The 14,653-nt window shown below is 39.4% G+C and overlaps 1 protein-coding gene across 2 annotated transcripts in view; it reads right to left on the bottom strand.

Moving 5' to 3' along the window:
* The window catches only part of ST6GAL2 (ST6 beta-galactoside alpha-2,6-sialyltransferase 2), a gene marked incomplete at both ends in the record, with an annotated part of 45,781 nt that overhangs the window by 4,331 nt on the left and 26,797 nt on the right, over window positions 1–14,653 (bottom strand). For both annotated transcript variants that reach the window (XM_084201333.1, XM_084201332.1), the window contains 3 exons: window positions 7,217–7,391; window positions 8,487–8,588; window positions 11,699–11,796. In XM_084201333.1, the coding sequence (XP_084057459.1) occupies window positions 7,217–7,391; window positions 8,487–8,588; window positions 11,699–11,796 (375 nt within the window). The remainder of the gene's footprint in view (window positions 1–7,216; window positions 7,392–8,486; window positions 8,589–11,698; window positions 11,797–14,653) is intronic.

Here is a 14,653-nt window from a genome sequence, read left to right as displayed (position 1 = left end):
TCTAGGGCAAAACTCATCTGACTTACTTTAGGTGTCTCCTTCAGGGTGTGTTGAATTGTTCACTGATAGAGAACTGTCCTTTTAGTGTTGTTTCTCTCCACTGACTACAAACCAGAAATAAGAGTCTGGCACTTGGCTATCAAGAACCTTCTCCTCTACTCTCCTGTGTAAGTAGCTTTTGGAGCATCATGAAAAATAATATAATCATTTGTGCTTCTTTTTCAGAAGCACAATGAGAAGAAATAAAAACAAGGCACGATCAATTGTGCCCCTGGTGCAGTTACCCACACCTGAGATAGGTATCACAGGCTCCTTTGCTGTCAGCAGAACAAAGTGGGCACTTTTAGGAAGCACTGCATGTCTAATGGATCGTACAAGCCATTCCCCAGAAGCTCCTGCTTTTTTTCTGTTGGCTGTAGGAGAAGCCTGAGTAGCAGCATGGATAGCTGTGCTCCCAGTATGGGATGAAAATTTCACATGTTGAGGACAATTTGGGGCTCACAGTAATGTTTAAGAGGTTCCTATTTTTTGCTCTAATAATTCTGAGGGTGACTAACACAAATACAGACCTGCACTGGAAACAGCTGAAGTCAGGAAGCGCAAATCCTGCTCTGATTGACCCAGACATGGACTATATAGATATGGCAAATTTATGTGCAAGGATTAATCCTTGCTGAAGGGAGATGTGGGTTTTTTTCCCAGCATTCATAAATACTAAGGTACAAGAATGGGAGTAAAAACAGAGAATTACAAAGTATTTAGGGAAGGCCAGTAGACATGCACAACTTGAGAAACCATAAAACCTGAAAGGGAAAGCCTATAGGGTGTCTATAGCATCTAAATAGAAAAAAGCTTTTTAGATATTAGATATCCAATCCATGTTTCATATTAGTGAAAAGGTCAGGGTATCCAGCCTGATTTTAATTTTGACAAGCATAACTGGTGCTACCAGACATTCAAAAATCACAACTGAAGATAATTCTGCATAGGCCACTCTAATCTAATTCTAATACCCTTGCTTGATTTTTCAAAGTCCCATTTGGATTACAATTGTAAAAATGGAAAAATGCAAAATAATTCTGCCTGTTTTGTGGTAGAACATTCAAAGAAGGTGTGCTTTGTGAATGTTTTATAGTTGAATGGCAATATTCGTGAACACCCAACTGAACATTTAAAAAAAAAGAAAGGAAAAAAAAAAGAATTGTGAGCATGGAATACTCTTCTAAAAATACTATAAAATATATTATTCCAAAGAAATTATGTGTTTGTCAGCGAAACAGTCAAATGCAACTTTGTTATAACAGTGCAATTGTAGATGATAAAACAGTATTATGTATTTTGAAATATTATATATTAGTGTTTCAAAATTCTTAGAAAAGTGTGTTATCTCTTCTTGGCATTTTGGTTAACATCAAGCGTAGTGTAGTAATTTCATTTTTTCCTATTTGGCAGATACCTTTGGTGTTAGGAAATGTTGGGTATAGTTTAAACTCAGTCCAAATGACACAAATAAACCTAGCTTTTACAATCTGCACTGAGAACATTTAAACCAGAATTATATGAAGATTAAATTCCTTGCATGGATGGTTTTTACAAATGAACATGTTCTGTGGATTCTAATCATAAGGAGAAAATGTTTTTTTTATTTGTTCTTGGCAATTTGAATAATTCCAAAGGTTTTGATTTTCCAACATGAATATTGTGTGGTACAATTAAGCATTGTGGTTAGCGCTGTAATTTTAAAAAGAATGTTTTCTAGTTTACAAATAAATAAAATATCTGAATCAACAGATGCTCTATGAAAGCATCTAGTATTACAAGTGTAACTCAAACATTCATTAAGAACACAGAATCATTATAACATAATGCAAGAGATGCTGAAAACATTTAAATACACATAATCTGATTCATTCCCATAATGTATCATTTCACACACATGGTAGAATCAGTTACAGAAAATAATTTAGCTAAATATACTAGTAAGTTTGTGTATTTAAAAGCATTAAAAATAAGCATAAAGCATTTAGAAGGCATAGTCTTTTATATGATAGTCTACTACTAAAGTCTCTCTTGACTGGATTGCAGATACCACAGGAAACTCCTTGAAACTGGGCCAAATGTGCCTCAGTTATTCTTTGGTACATGCAGTAAAAGTAGCTCTGGCTTTTTAAAACACTTTGTTTCTTAAAAAGGGTTCTCTTACCGCTGTTTTGTTCATGAACTATGTGAAAAATATTAACCACAAGAAAAACAAATTATTTATCAAAGAATTGTCACCAAATGGCCCCGTGCCTAAGCTTAATAATTTGTGCAATACTTGTCATCTTTGATGTATAGATACTAGCATTACATAGTAGATCTTGAAAATTACATATTTATAACTTGGTGAATGCAAAAAGCACTACATTAATCACAATAATACATTCTGTAATACGAGCACAGACTGGAAAATTCTGACCAGTAATATAATGTAATTCTAAACGTATTGTTTAATTTTGGGTGATACACTAGAATAATAATTTTTTAAATGTGATTTAAGAGGAGAGTTTGCTCTTTTATGTCTCCATTTTGAGAAGTGGGAGATACTCAAATTTCAGTGTGCTTTTTATTACAGTAAGAATAATTTGAAGCTTATGTATTGGAGGTATTATTTATTTGTGGGCTAATACTTGAACAACACTGAGCTGGCAAGAATGAGCACTATTCTGTTCCTGCACCAACTGCTGTTAAAGCAACTGAATAACAGCAACAAAGGCAACTCTTAGTATGTCCAATTGTTTCTTTCAGTTCATGAAAGTGTATTTTTTTCATAGCAGAGCTGGAGATCAGCTGTATACTGCTATACAACATGCTCTCCAAAGCTGTTTTAAATCTAAGTTCTTAGTCATACAATAACCTGCTAAAGTTGCAGTGTAATGATAGCCTTGCTTGTACTATTGTCTTGATGCATGCAAATGAAGATTATAATAATGTTATCGACTATTACTGATGCATAACTGTTAAAACTGCAATGTCAACTGTAAAGCCTCAAACAACATTTCCCTCCTCCCAACAATAAAGTAATCTGGGCTTAATTATATTGTGTGTAGTGGACTGTATGTTATGCTAAAATTTCTAGCACATACCAAAACTACCACCTACACAGACAACCTAAAATGTAAGAATCTACACAGGTCATGTTTTCATTGAAAACAAACAAAAATACTGCAGTCACAGCTTTCAGCTAGCTTTTAAAAAGATAAAAGTCACTGCTCTCCAACAGTACATAAATGTGAATTTCAATTAAGGTCACCTCTGAAGAGGTAAATCAGCCAAGTGTACTGATGAACTATGGTAAGTAGGAATTTATAGAAAATCCACTAAGTAAACAGTGGACAGGAGCAAAATCTTCACAGAAAAGCCTTTATATGATCTCAACATTATTAAAAAGCTCTCAGAATTTCCGAATGCTAATGTACCATCCCATCCAATGAGCACAGAATGCTGCTCTTGGGAAACTCTGCAGTTTTACTCATGGTCTTCAGATGACAAAAATTTAAGGACAGAATAGGCTGTTTATATTGGCTACCAAAGAGGGTACAGGAACAGTCAGTTCTTACAGTAGAATGGTAACAGAAGAGACTGACACTTTATATACTATCAGATTCAATTAAAAACTGAGCTTTGATATATACAGAAAGAAGTTCACATTTCACAGTGAAAGACTTATTAACAGGAAGTGAGAGGTGACTTACTTCTTTTGCCAAAAGGTAGGGCAAATCCTTCCCTAGTAACAGTACTAATTTAGGATTTGCCAGTGGAATCCAAGTCTGAGGTTTGGTGGTTGGATGCTTATACATCTTCCAAGAAAAATGGCACAGATCCAAGTCCAAGACAAGATGTAAACATATCAATACTCATTTAGCAAACTGATTTTCAGCCAAATGTGAACCAACAACTTTAACTGTGAAAAGCCACCGTGACAATTGCCTAATGCTAATGCAAGATGATGGGAATACTCTGCAGAAATTTGTTAAGAAGTGTGAAGGCAGCAGCTGCAAAAGCAATGCAAAAGTATGAAGGAATGGCTTCTCAAAGCTCTTATAAGGATTAGACTAGGAAGGCAAAGAAATGGTTAATTGTGAGGAGTGACATTAGCTAAGCTATGACATGTCACATAAGGCAAAGTTTTAAGCCAGCTAAAGTCCATGCTGGTGTCTCAGGAAACAAACCAAAAGAGACTCCCAAATTAAGATCAAAAGGTTGGTTTACCCTGCTGGACCTTTACCCACAAACCACCCTGCACCCCCCCAGCCAATCCTGCTCTTCTCATGCTCTCATTTCCCCTCCACAGCTGGGACACACCCTGTGCTTCCCTCTCCCAGCCGCCAGCTGTCAAATGCTGCTGCCTCTGCCGAGGAACACTGAGCGGTGCAGAGCTGGCGTAGCAGGGTTTGAAGGAGGCAGGGGGTCCAGGCAGAATTTATGCAGATATAGGGCAGCCCATACCCCAAAGGAAGTGCAAAACCCATTATTTTCCCTAGCTCCCATGCAGCGAAAGGAACAGGGGAGAAGTTCTACCTCTTCTCTCATTCCTCTAAAGTCAAACCACATGAGACACTACCTCTTCCCCACTGGCTCCCTTTCTGAGAGATTTAATAATATTGTGACTTAAGTGCTGTAATACAGTTATTAACGATGTTGAAAGATTCCCCTGACATAAGTCACTGTGGAAGGATGCTGACTCATTGCAGCAGAAGAACACCTTGAGGACACATTCCACCAACATCCTCCCTTTGGCAAGATTCAGTTTCTTGTAAATAGTGCTAAGCGGCAGGAATATATACAATTGACAGGAAAAAAATGTAATTACTGAAGAAACAGTGTAAGACCACTAAAACATTCTTGACATTTGTGAAAAGTAACATTCTGATGTTGCCATGTTTTAATTTATTTTGCAAATTGGGTCTAATGGAAGCTAAAATGCTTGAAACAAAAGTGCCTTGCTTGACTAAGAACCATTTTTGTAACCTTTTCTATATGATTAGAATCATCATGGTCCTTGCTAGAAATTGCTCAGATTCAGGAATGTACATCTCTGTAAAAATTCATACCTCCTATTTAACAACAGCCTATTTCCTTCATATAGCTGTTTTAAGCACAATGGCATTTAGTAGTGTGGTAATTTAATAAATTATTTTCTCTTCTTGAAATTAAGGCACTCATATTTTATGAAGGCCATCACTTACTCAATCTTTCCACTAATTCTATAGGAAATAATTTTATAGATTTTATAAGATCAGGTAGAAGCTCAATATTCAGCATGCCTCTTTCATACAGGTACACTAGTTGTGTCTGCCAGCTTCAGTTCCAACAGGATTATTTGCTGCATGAGTGATTGAGAGATACCTGAACTGAAGACCAACATGACTTTTCAGCTTTCTGCCAAGCTGCATTATATTTTTTGTGTTTTATCTTACCCTTTATGTCCCTGACAATATGCATTTGCTGTTTCTGTGCTACCTCTGTATTTAGATTATGTTACATGTTCAATGCATAGACATTAATTTGATAAGGTTATCAGAACAGGAAGACTCTCCCTAATAAAATATTTAAAATACATGTATCAGAACAGTAGCTAGTTATGAAATAGGGTGGATATGACATCCAATAAGCTCATCCTAATACCTTGTTTCTTTAAAGTTAGTAACAGCCTACCAAAAAGCACTGCTCCTTGGAAAAGAACAATATAAATAAAATTCCCACTAGAGAAGAAGGCAAGTTTGCATCTGTACACAGAGTATATTTTTCTGTACAGCTTTTGTTGTTAAAATTTTGCTTGTTTAATGGTTTATATTTTCAAAGCTTTCTCTGCTTGAAGGATATTTTTTTGTCACTAACATTTAGATTTGGGATTGAAGATTGCTGTTCTATTCTCATAGTGAAATTAATTCCATTTCTTCAAAGAAAGCTTTTGAAGTGTTTTTTGTGGAAGCACAGATTGACAGCACAATGATCCTCTTCAATATTCTTACAATCAGCAGCTGTTAACCTATTTTTATCAACAACTTCATTGCTACAAGAAACACTTTTGCAAAATGCAGCTGGTGAGATCATTCCACATGAACTGTCTTCTCCCTGTGAATTTTTACAAGCAGGTTCCAAAAAAACCTCACTTGAAGAAGTAACCAACTGCCAATGCCCTCTCCAACAACACACCAGGCTTCCTTTACCTTCCACTTACATCCCAGGCAAGCACAACCCACTCAAGGCATAGATGGGCATCTCCTAGAAACCTTTGTATTCTCCCTCTGGGAGCGTCTGCACCCTCTCTAAGGCCTTTGGTGTGCTCCAAGGTCACCTAGGATGCCACTACTGCATACAGAACCCAAGATAAATGCTCAAAATTGGTTTTCCCATATCAGATGCAATCTCAGGTGTCTTTGCTTTCAGATTCCAATACAAAGAAAAAATACCAAACCATTTTCTGACTGCAGCAAATACCTAGATCAATATCACAATGTCAGTGAGGAAAGGATGGAGTTTCCAAAGTAGAAGATGGTGTTTGAAGCTCTACTGCCCTCTGAGTCTAGAAGCATGAGCCAGGATGACCCTGACTCAGCCTTGCCACTCTGCCTTCCTGCATCCTGTCCACACTCAGGACCTGCTGTACATCAGATAAGTTGTTCTGCTGTATGAATTGTGAGCAGAGTGCCAAATTATCCCCCCAAAAATACTAAGGAAGGACCAAAAAATACAGTGAAACTCTATTGCTTCCAGTGAAGAAGAGAAGTGCTCAGACTGAGCACTAGAAGCCCTTGGCCTACGTAGGGAATACAGCTCAGCCTGCCATTGATTTCATCCCATCTACATGATCTGCCATCTGCTTTCATTTGTTGTCTAAGGATTCTCTCCTCTATGATCCCAATGAGGAACTTCAGAATTGACTAGGTCCTCAAAAGATATATTATTATGTAATAATACAAGTTTCTCATGTTTTGATATAGGCATGTTTTATAGATATGGTAGACATACTATGGATGTGGAAGGGCAAGAAAGCAGAACATCAAATTCACTCAGCTATTGTCTAGTTCTCATGCTGTGTGTTTTTGCTAGTCATTGTTTCTGTATAGAGCACACAGTACACATTTATGGACTTGATCCTCATGCAATGTATACATTTGAAATTTCTTTTTTAATCTAACATGTCTACTGGACTCATCTTCAGTACACCTACCAATAAACCCTGAAGAAGGAGGGTTGGGCTGTATCTTCTCTTTAGTGTTCTCCTGAATGATGTCCCAGAGCTGCCATATAAACTTTGGATGGAGGATGTAGAATGGCTGGGTTGGATTCTTCCTACGATGCTGTACGTAGGGAGTGAACAGATTGTAGTCTGGCTTCTTATACCACTGGGAGGAAAAAAGTCACATGTTTTTTAATAGTAAGAAACATGTTTTGAACACTACATGTACAATAGCATAAACTGGCTTCATTTGAGTTCTGCAGAACAGAAGCAAAGGTGGCAAAGTCGCCTGCACTGGTGGACGCTTCTGCTAGAAAGACATTCCTCCATGTGAGCTATTCTGTTTCTTCTCTTCATACAGAAACTCCCAATAAGTAATTGACTGCTGTGGGATGAGCCAAGACCATTTTTCCCTCACAGATCCACATTAAGGAAGAGCTTCAAAGAGCTTTGACATGGTGTCTGGGCCTGGGGGTGAATCTTCCTCTGAAAGCATCCCTGTCCCTGACGGAGGCAGCAGCAGCCGTGACGCAGGCTGATGGCAGCCTGCGTGGGAGCAGGCAGCCTCTGGCATCTGTTGCTAAGGGAGTTCAGCAGATGAAGGTTTACTTTCTACTCTGCAGCCTGCTCAGCTCCGAGCTCCCTGTGCCAAAAGCCATCAGATCAACTTGTCTGCTGGAGCTGCAGCAGCAGCCAAAGTAGAGACTCCCCCAGTGACAAGCAGATGGACATCTGCTGCTCTCAGTCAGGGGGTGGACAGCAGGGCACAGATGGCTGTGGGACAGTGGACATAAAGGGAATACTCTGAGGAGGAGGCCTGAGAAATGGGGAAGGCACCAGAGAGACTTTCACTGTTGTATTTTGTTTGGGAAGGCAGAGGGGAAGATGGGGAGAAATTGATGCAGTTTTCCACCTTTCCTGATGAAACCTACTTCTGAAATCTAGCGGTGTTCCCTGCTTGGCAAACACACAGAAAACTCACTGTTATGTGAAAATAGCAATGTGTTATCAAACAAATGCCACCATTCATCTATCCTAGCATCTCAGAACGGTCCCTTTCAGCATAATTGCTGGCTACTAAAAAGTTTTTGACCAATAAACCAATTTTGATCAATTCCTATAGACATAGCATTCTCCACTGAGACACAGACAAAACCTGGGGCACATGGTCAAAAGGGAGAACCAGGAGACTAAAGCAGTAAATCCATTTTCTCCAGTACTTTCAAATAGTTGGGAAGAAATGTCTAAGTGGATATCTTACCACATTCAGATTTGCAGAGTAGGGAGCGGGATCCCAGGCTACTAAGATAACATCTTTATACAAGGAGCTGTCAACAAAGTGATGGTTTGGATTGGTGAGAATCTGCAAACACAAATGCAAAGAATTCCACAGCATTAAAAGCAAGTGGGATCCAGAAAAATGGCAAATCCTTCTCTCAAGTGAACAGTCCTACCCACGCTGCTGTTTGTTATGCTTCAGTTCTGGTTGATTTTAAGCATCTTGTTTTGTTAAAAAAAATATACAAAAAAAGCTTAGCCATAAACAGCACTCATAACGGTCTGAAGTAGCAGTATGCTGAATTACTCTCCATCTGTGAGGGATGTGATGGTACCACTTGAGATGCTGTGTTATTCTGTATCAATATTACCCTGTACTCTGGAACTTGAAAATGAAACAGTATTTTGGATCACCTGTGGGATCCTCTTGGACACAGCAGCTTTCTTTGAAGGGCTACAGCCCCCAAGGGTAATGTCTTCCTCTGCCACCCATCCCCAACCACCTTTTTCATGGTTTTCTCATTTTAACAGAAAGTCAGTGTCACTTCAATTAAAAAAAATTCAAATTAGACCATGACTGTACAAGTTGGAATACCTAGAGAAACAATTCCAACAACAGGCATGTTACAGGGCTATTTTTGAAGGAATTGTCATTTTGCTCCAATCTACTGCTCTCCTTCCTGCATCTCCCAGTACTTTGCCTGATCATCCCACCACACTGGAAGTCTACTCTTCACTCCTGCTGGCTCACCCCTTCCAGAACCCTCTTTGATTCCTGGTGCATCTAATGCCAGGCAGTTCAGCATTGGTCAAAACAGCATGAATTTTCTTCCAGCTGTTAAAATAATCAACAATCCAGACAAATAAATTCATAATAATTTTCATTTCCCTTTAGAATCCAATGAGCCATATTTAATTATGCATATTTTTCTTCAGAAAAATAATATTGTTGCCATAGCAATATTCTTCCTACTATAAACTTTGAGTTTAATGATTTCCATCAGCCCTCTACAGTAAGAACAGAATTAGTCATGCTGCTATCAGCATCCCCAACTTAATTTCTCAGAACAATTTTCACTTCAGAATGTAAACACCTTTTTGAGTATACAGAGCAAATTGACCAAAAGGCCAAGATTTTAAAAGCTTGGCTCCACACTTACCACACAAAGGAGCTCTTACTTGCCTTTCAGTAAACAAGAGTCCTCTGGAGGTGCTGTCCACACAAATTTCACTTTCAGTGAGTCTGCATTCGCACCTATGAGTTTTTGCTGCAGTAAGAGTATCTATTATTGCTGTTATTGCAGTCAGTGCACAGGCTCCCTTCATGTCCTTTGGGCTTTCACAGTGGAGAATATGAAGGAAGGAGGGGCCACAGCAGCCTTTTAATTAAGTGAATGCAGGAGTTTCCAACAGCGAGGAGGGGAGGGGGATCACTAAACCAGTACAAGCAACCCAGCTACAGTACAGGTAGGGAAAGCAACTTCCATCAAGTGGCCTGTGCAGATTTCACCCTCAGAGAGGGCAAGGCTAATTTCTCACCAGGTGGACAGACCACCATGGATGGCTTCTAACCTCTCTAAAGGAGCACAAAGCTGGTGGGAATACAAACAACACTTGTGAGGAAGCTGTGTGAACTGACCCGGCCAGAACTTTGCTCTCTGTTTTCTTGAGAGGTCTTATGGGGAGCAAGCCTCACACAGTGCAGAAGAGAAGACCACAGGACCCTCCCTCCATTACCATCCCAGTGGGAATTTTTTGCAGCAGCTCTGGGAGCCAGAGGACCCCAGTCTGCCCTGCATGGGGAGTAACTAATTTAACCACAATCTCTGAATTTGCTGGGGAGCTAAAAAGCTCAGATCACTCCCTGAGAATATTTCTCTCTTCTACAGGAAGTCTACTGAATCTAGTAAACTATGAAGAGTTTCTAAACCTTTATCCTTGCCCAGTTCAGGAGTTCAGGCATGGTCAATGTCAGGACATTGTGGCTAACAGTAAAATGGAGAATCATCAAAGAAAAGGGAAAAAACCAACAAAACCAAAAAAAGTGAAATAAAATACATGAAAATCCATGTTCCCTGATGCACTGATTACAGCACTTAAGGCAGAATAAGATATTTCTGCTTTCTTCTTGCAAACAAAAGAAAGGGGGCATATTTAACCCAAATCACTTCCAAGATCTAGTCTGTTCTGCAGCCTCACAAATACCTACAAAATGAATGTGAAGAGACCAACAGTGAACAGTCCTCTTTTTGATGGCAAAGAACACGAACTTATTCACATAAAGAAAACACCCACCAAGAACAGACTTAGCATGGGCAGCCAGTCAAAGCAAAAGAAAAAATGAACTCAAAAAAATTACAGTAACTGAAAATTTTGGTATCCTTCAACAAGAATCAATATGTGCAGAGCATACCACATGGCCACCCATACTCCTGGTGTTGACTAAGTAAACTCATTTCAGTATTTCATAAATTTTCACAGAAATTATGTTGCTGATTTTTTGTCTGCATTTCATAAAGAGCAAAGAGGTTTGGTTTGCCCAAGACAGGAATTCAGGCAATAGCAATTTTGAACTTGAGAAACTAATCTCAACCATAAGGTGTCACTGTAGCTCAAGTCACAATTGTTTATTTACACCCATACACAGAAAATCCCATTTTCTCTTGTTTCCATTCAGATGACAAACTCACCTGATGTATAATACCCAGTACATACTAAAGTTTTGTACTAGTTCTTTCCGAATTTTTAAACCATGATGACTTGCCTAGTGTTACACAACTCAGTTCCCATTTCTTTTGCCTTCCAGCAAGGAAATAATTGGGGAACTGGAAAATATGAGAAAACAGCTTTGGAATCACCACAGCCTGAGCTCCATGAAAATCCTGGAGGCAATGGCTTCTCCAGGAGGTCAAGGTCTTCTGTACTAACAGCTCTCTGGCACCCTGCAGAGCCTTTACAGATTAGTTCACATGAGAAACTTTACAAACTGGTTCTCTGAAACGAGGCTATCGAGCCACTCTACACTGACAGCAGTGCAAACATCCCTGTAAGGGAAAACTTTCACCTTCTCTGTATGACAACTGTTGAATCACTACCTGCTTCCCATACTACCCAACATATTTTCAGAGGTTATTAACTTGCTGTCATATTGTACAGAAGAGACATTGACTTGAACTCTGAAAAGGAAGATCTTACCTGAGAATTAATGATCCGCATGGTTGTTTTATTGCCAACATCTTTTTCATAGCCACGTGTTGGAGCAGAATTAAATCTTAAAACAGCATCATGAGAATCTAGAAGCACAAATGAGGGGGTAACTCTTTTTTCTTAGTATACAGAACAGTAAGATAAAACCAGTTATCTAAACTAATACAAAGCTTACACATTTGTCCTAATCTGGGTATTCTAAGTATGATGAATGTTCTGCTATGCACAAACAAAAATCCTCTTGCATCTGCCACATATTATTAACATAAAAGCCCACTGGGAAAAAGTTCAGATTCATCTATTAATTTAGCATGCAATACTAAAATACTTCTCTTAATTGGATAGACTTACTGTGGGAAAACTATTAGTACACCCACTACATGCAATTGCTCACTACTTCTATCATAAAATTTACAGAGAATTACTCCATGCAAAAGCATGTAAACTGCAAGGATATCTAATTGCAGATTTGAATGAACAACAATGCTTAACAATAAGCTTGTGTTTCACAGCATTTTATAATACCTGAAAATCTCAGACTACCCCAAATCTATTAATCATACTGTGTACTTATTCTCAAGATCAGTACAAATGTTAAAGAGCCTCTGTATGGAAGCCAGCCCACACATCTGCTCACACAAAGAAACCTCAGGATCCCTTGGTAGCAGAGATCTAACAGAGTTGAACTGTCAAAGTTACTCCACCAGCAGTTGACCTTGGAGTCATGGAGAAGAGAAAGCAGCTCTAGGTCAAGTATGGGTCAAGGGCAGACACCACATGCAAGCCTCCATTGGATAAGAGATATTCACCTTCCCAGTGCTACTTTTAAGGGGATCTCAAAGCCCAATAGGTGTGAAGGAGAGCAAGACATTTTATCCACTGTCTAGAAACAATGGCCCCTGCTTGTAGCCGGTATTTGGTGGGTTTTTATCCCTTCTATCCATGGAAGCTGAGAATATGAAATGCCTTAACCCACAGGTAGTCTGTATAGCTGTTCATCTGTAGTCATTTAAAATGTGTTCTCTGTAGCTCAAACACTGGAAGAGGCAGAAGTCTCCAAAGATAATCAACATCCTTCAATGGAGTCTTAGCTTGCTCCTATCAAACTGGGATCTTTCATCTTTTCCCTCCTTTACTCTGCACTTCTTGTACTCCATACAGACAAACACAGTGCGGCATGCAGCCAGCAGTCTGATCTCAGACACACACGTTAGCATTAATACTCATGTCTGAAAAGATGCCCACCAAACCCAGCTCTTCAGAACCTAAGGAGTGGAATTTATTCTGTGTCCCCATGGAGGGACAGCCCCAGCCTCAACACCTAGACTTCATCTACCAAGCATCTTGATTGTGCAGGAACTGAAGAAAATGAATAGAATCTGCAGGTACTTCACATATTTGGGGAAAGAAAAGAAAAACACAAGCTTGTGGTAACGAATTTAAGAACATACATTTGGACCCATGATTGACAACTTTTAGACAATCTGTTGAATGAGAACTGAATTATGAAATGGGAATTGTATGATTTGCAGCTTAATTGAGAGACAGTGTGATGCATTTTCAACAACACTCATGCTGGTTCTTCATATACAGATGAAAAACTTCTTCTTTCCCAAAAACAGTCGGTTTTAAATAAACTTATTTTAATCTTAGTATGTCTTCGTAGATGAGCATTTTAATGATCAAAAAAAGTCAGGTTTGATCACAGATCCCTGTTACTTCCTGTGATGCCAAAGTAACTGGTTCTCTCAATTAATTGCATGAACACGATGGGAGTGTTTGATATACTTGCACAGTATTTCCATGCCTACTTTCATTTAAAAACAGTCAGAGGGGTGGGGGAGAGGAGGGCAAAAGGCAGAACATAAATTAATATTTTTGCTTGTGTTTCTAATAGGAACACAGAAGAGGGAGCTAAAGGCCTATAAAGGGAAATGTCCTTCGCTGCTTCTTTCATAGATATTTTTTTCTCTCTTGGGAGAATAAACCATAGAATCACAGAATGGTTTGGGTGGGGAGGGTCCTTTAAGACCATCTAGTTCCAACCACCCTGCCATAGGCAGGGACATTTCCACTGGACCAGGTTGCTCAGAGCTCCATCCAACCTGGCCTTGAACATTTCCAGGGATAGGGCATCCACAATTTCTCTGGACAATCTGTTCCAGGGCTTCACCACCCTCACTGTAAAGAATTTCTTCCTAACATCTAATCTAAGCCTCCTCTCTTTTAGCTTAAAATCGCTCTCCTTTGTCTACTATTGCTATAAGCAGTCACTTGGCCCCCACAGTCTGGGCCAAATCCTCTCCTCAGTCACTGGTAGCTGCCCTGAGAGAGTCTTATTAAAAACCTTATGTGATTCCTGGTGCCCCAAAATCTCCTGGCACGACATGTATGAGATCTGAAAATTCTATGTGGACTTTTTCAAACCCAGTCTTCCTCCCTTTAGGTGGCATCAGATGACAATTTCCCATTTAAATCTGAAGTTCTTCTGTAGGAAATGACATAAGCTTCTGTGCCCAGAAGCTTCCTAAGAAAATGGGTACACACAGGAGCAAGCAGGCCCCAGGTACCATGTCAAGCACCCAAGTCCATGCCTGGGCTGCACCTGAGTGCAAATATAACCTGAAGCATGCTGTAATATGTGATTATGTAAATATGTTACAGTGTGCTATGGACTCTACAGTACAGCACTAATACATACTGGTGTAAACTGGTTGTACTGGAGAACACTGACAGAAGATTCTGTTTCAGTCAAAGATAACATGCTGGAGAAGGTAGGAACTGCTAAGCCTTTTCACCCCAAAGATTTCTACATCAGTGAGGCTTCCAATGGAATTAGGGGTTACCCTGGTGTGAATTTAGCTGCAGGCTAGCTGGGCACCTCTGCCGTGCTGGAAGCCTATTGCAGGAGTTTGATAATCCTAGAAGCTCCAATATATCCCA

The sequence above is a fragment of the Fringilla coelebs genome (assembly GCF_963513975.1).
Source record: "Fringilla coelebs genome assembly, chromosome: 2".
NCBI lineage: Eukaryota > Metazoa > Chordata > Aves > Passeriformes > Fringillidae > Fringilla > Fringilla coelebs.
The sequence above is the reverse complement of the archived record's forward strand: the minus strand, read 5'-3'. Positions and strand labels throughout refer to the sequence as shown.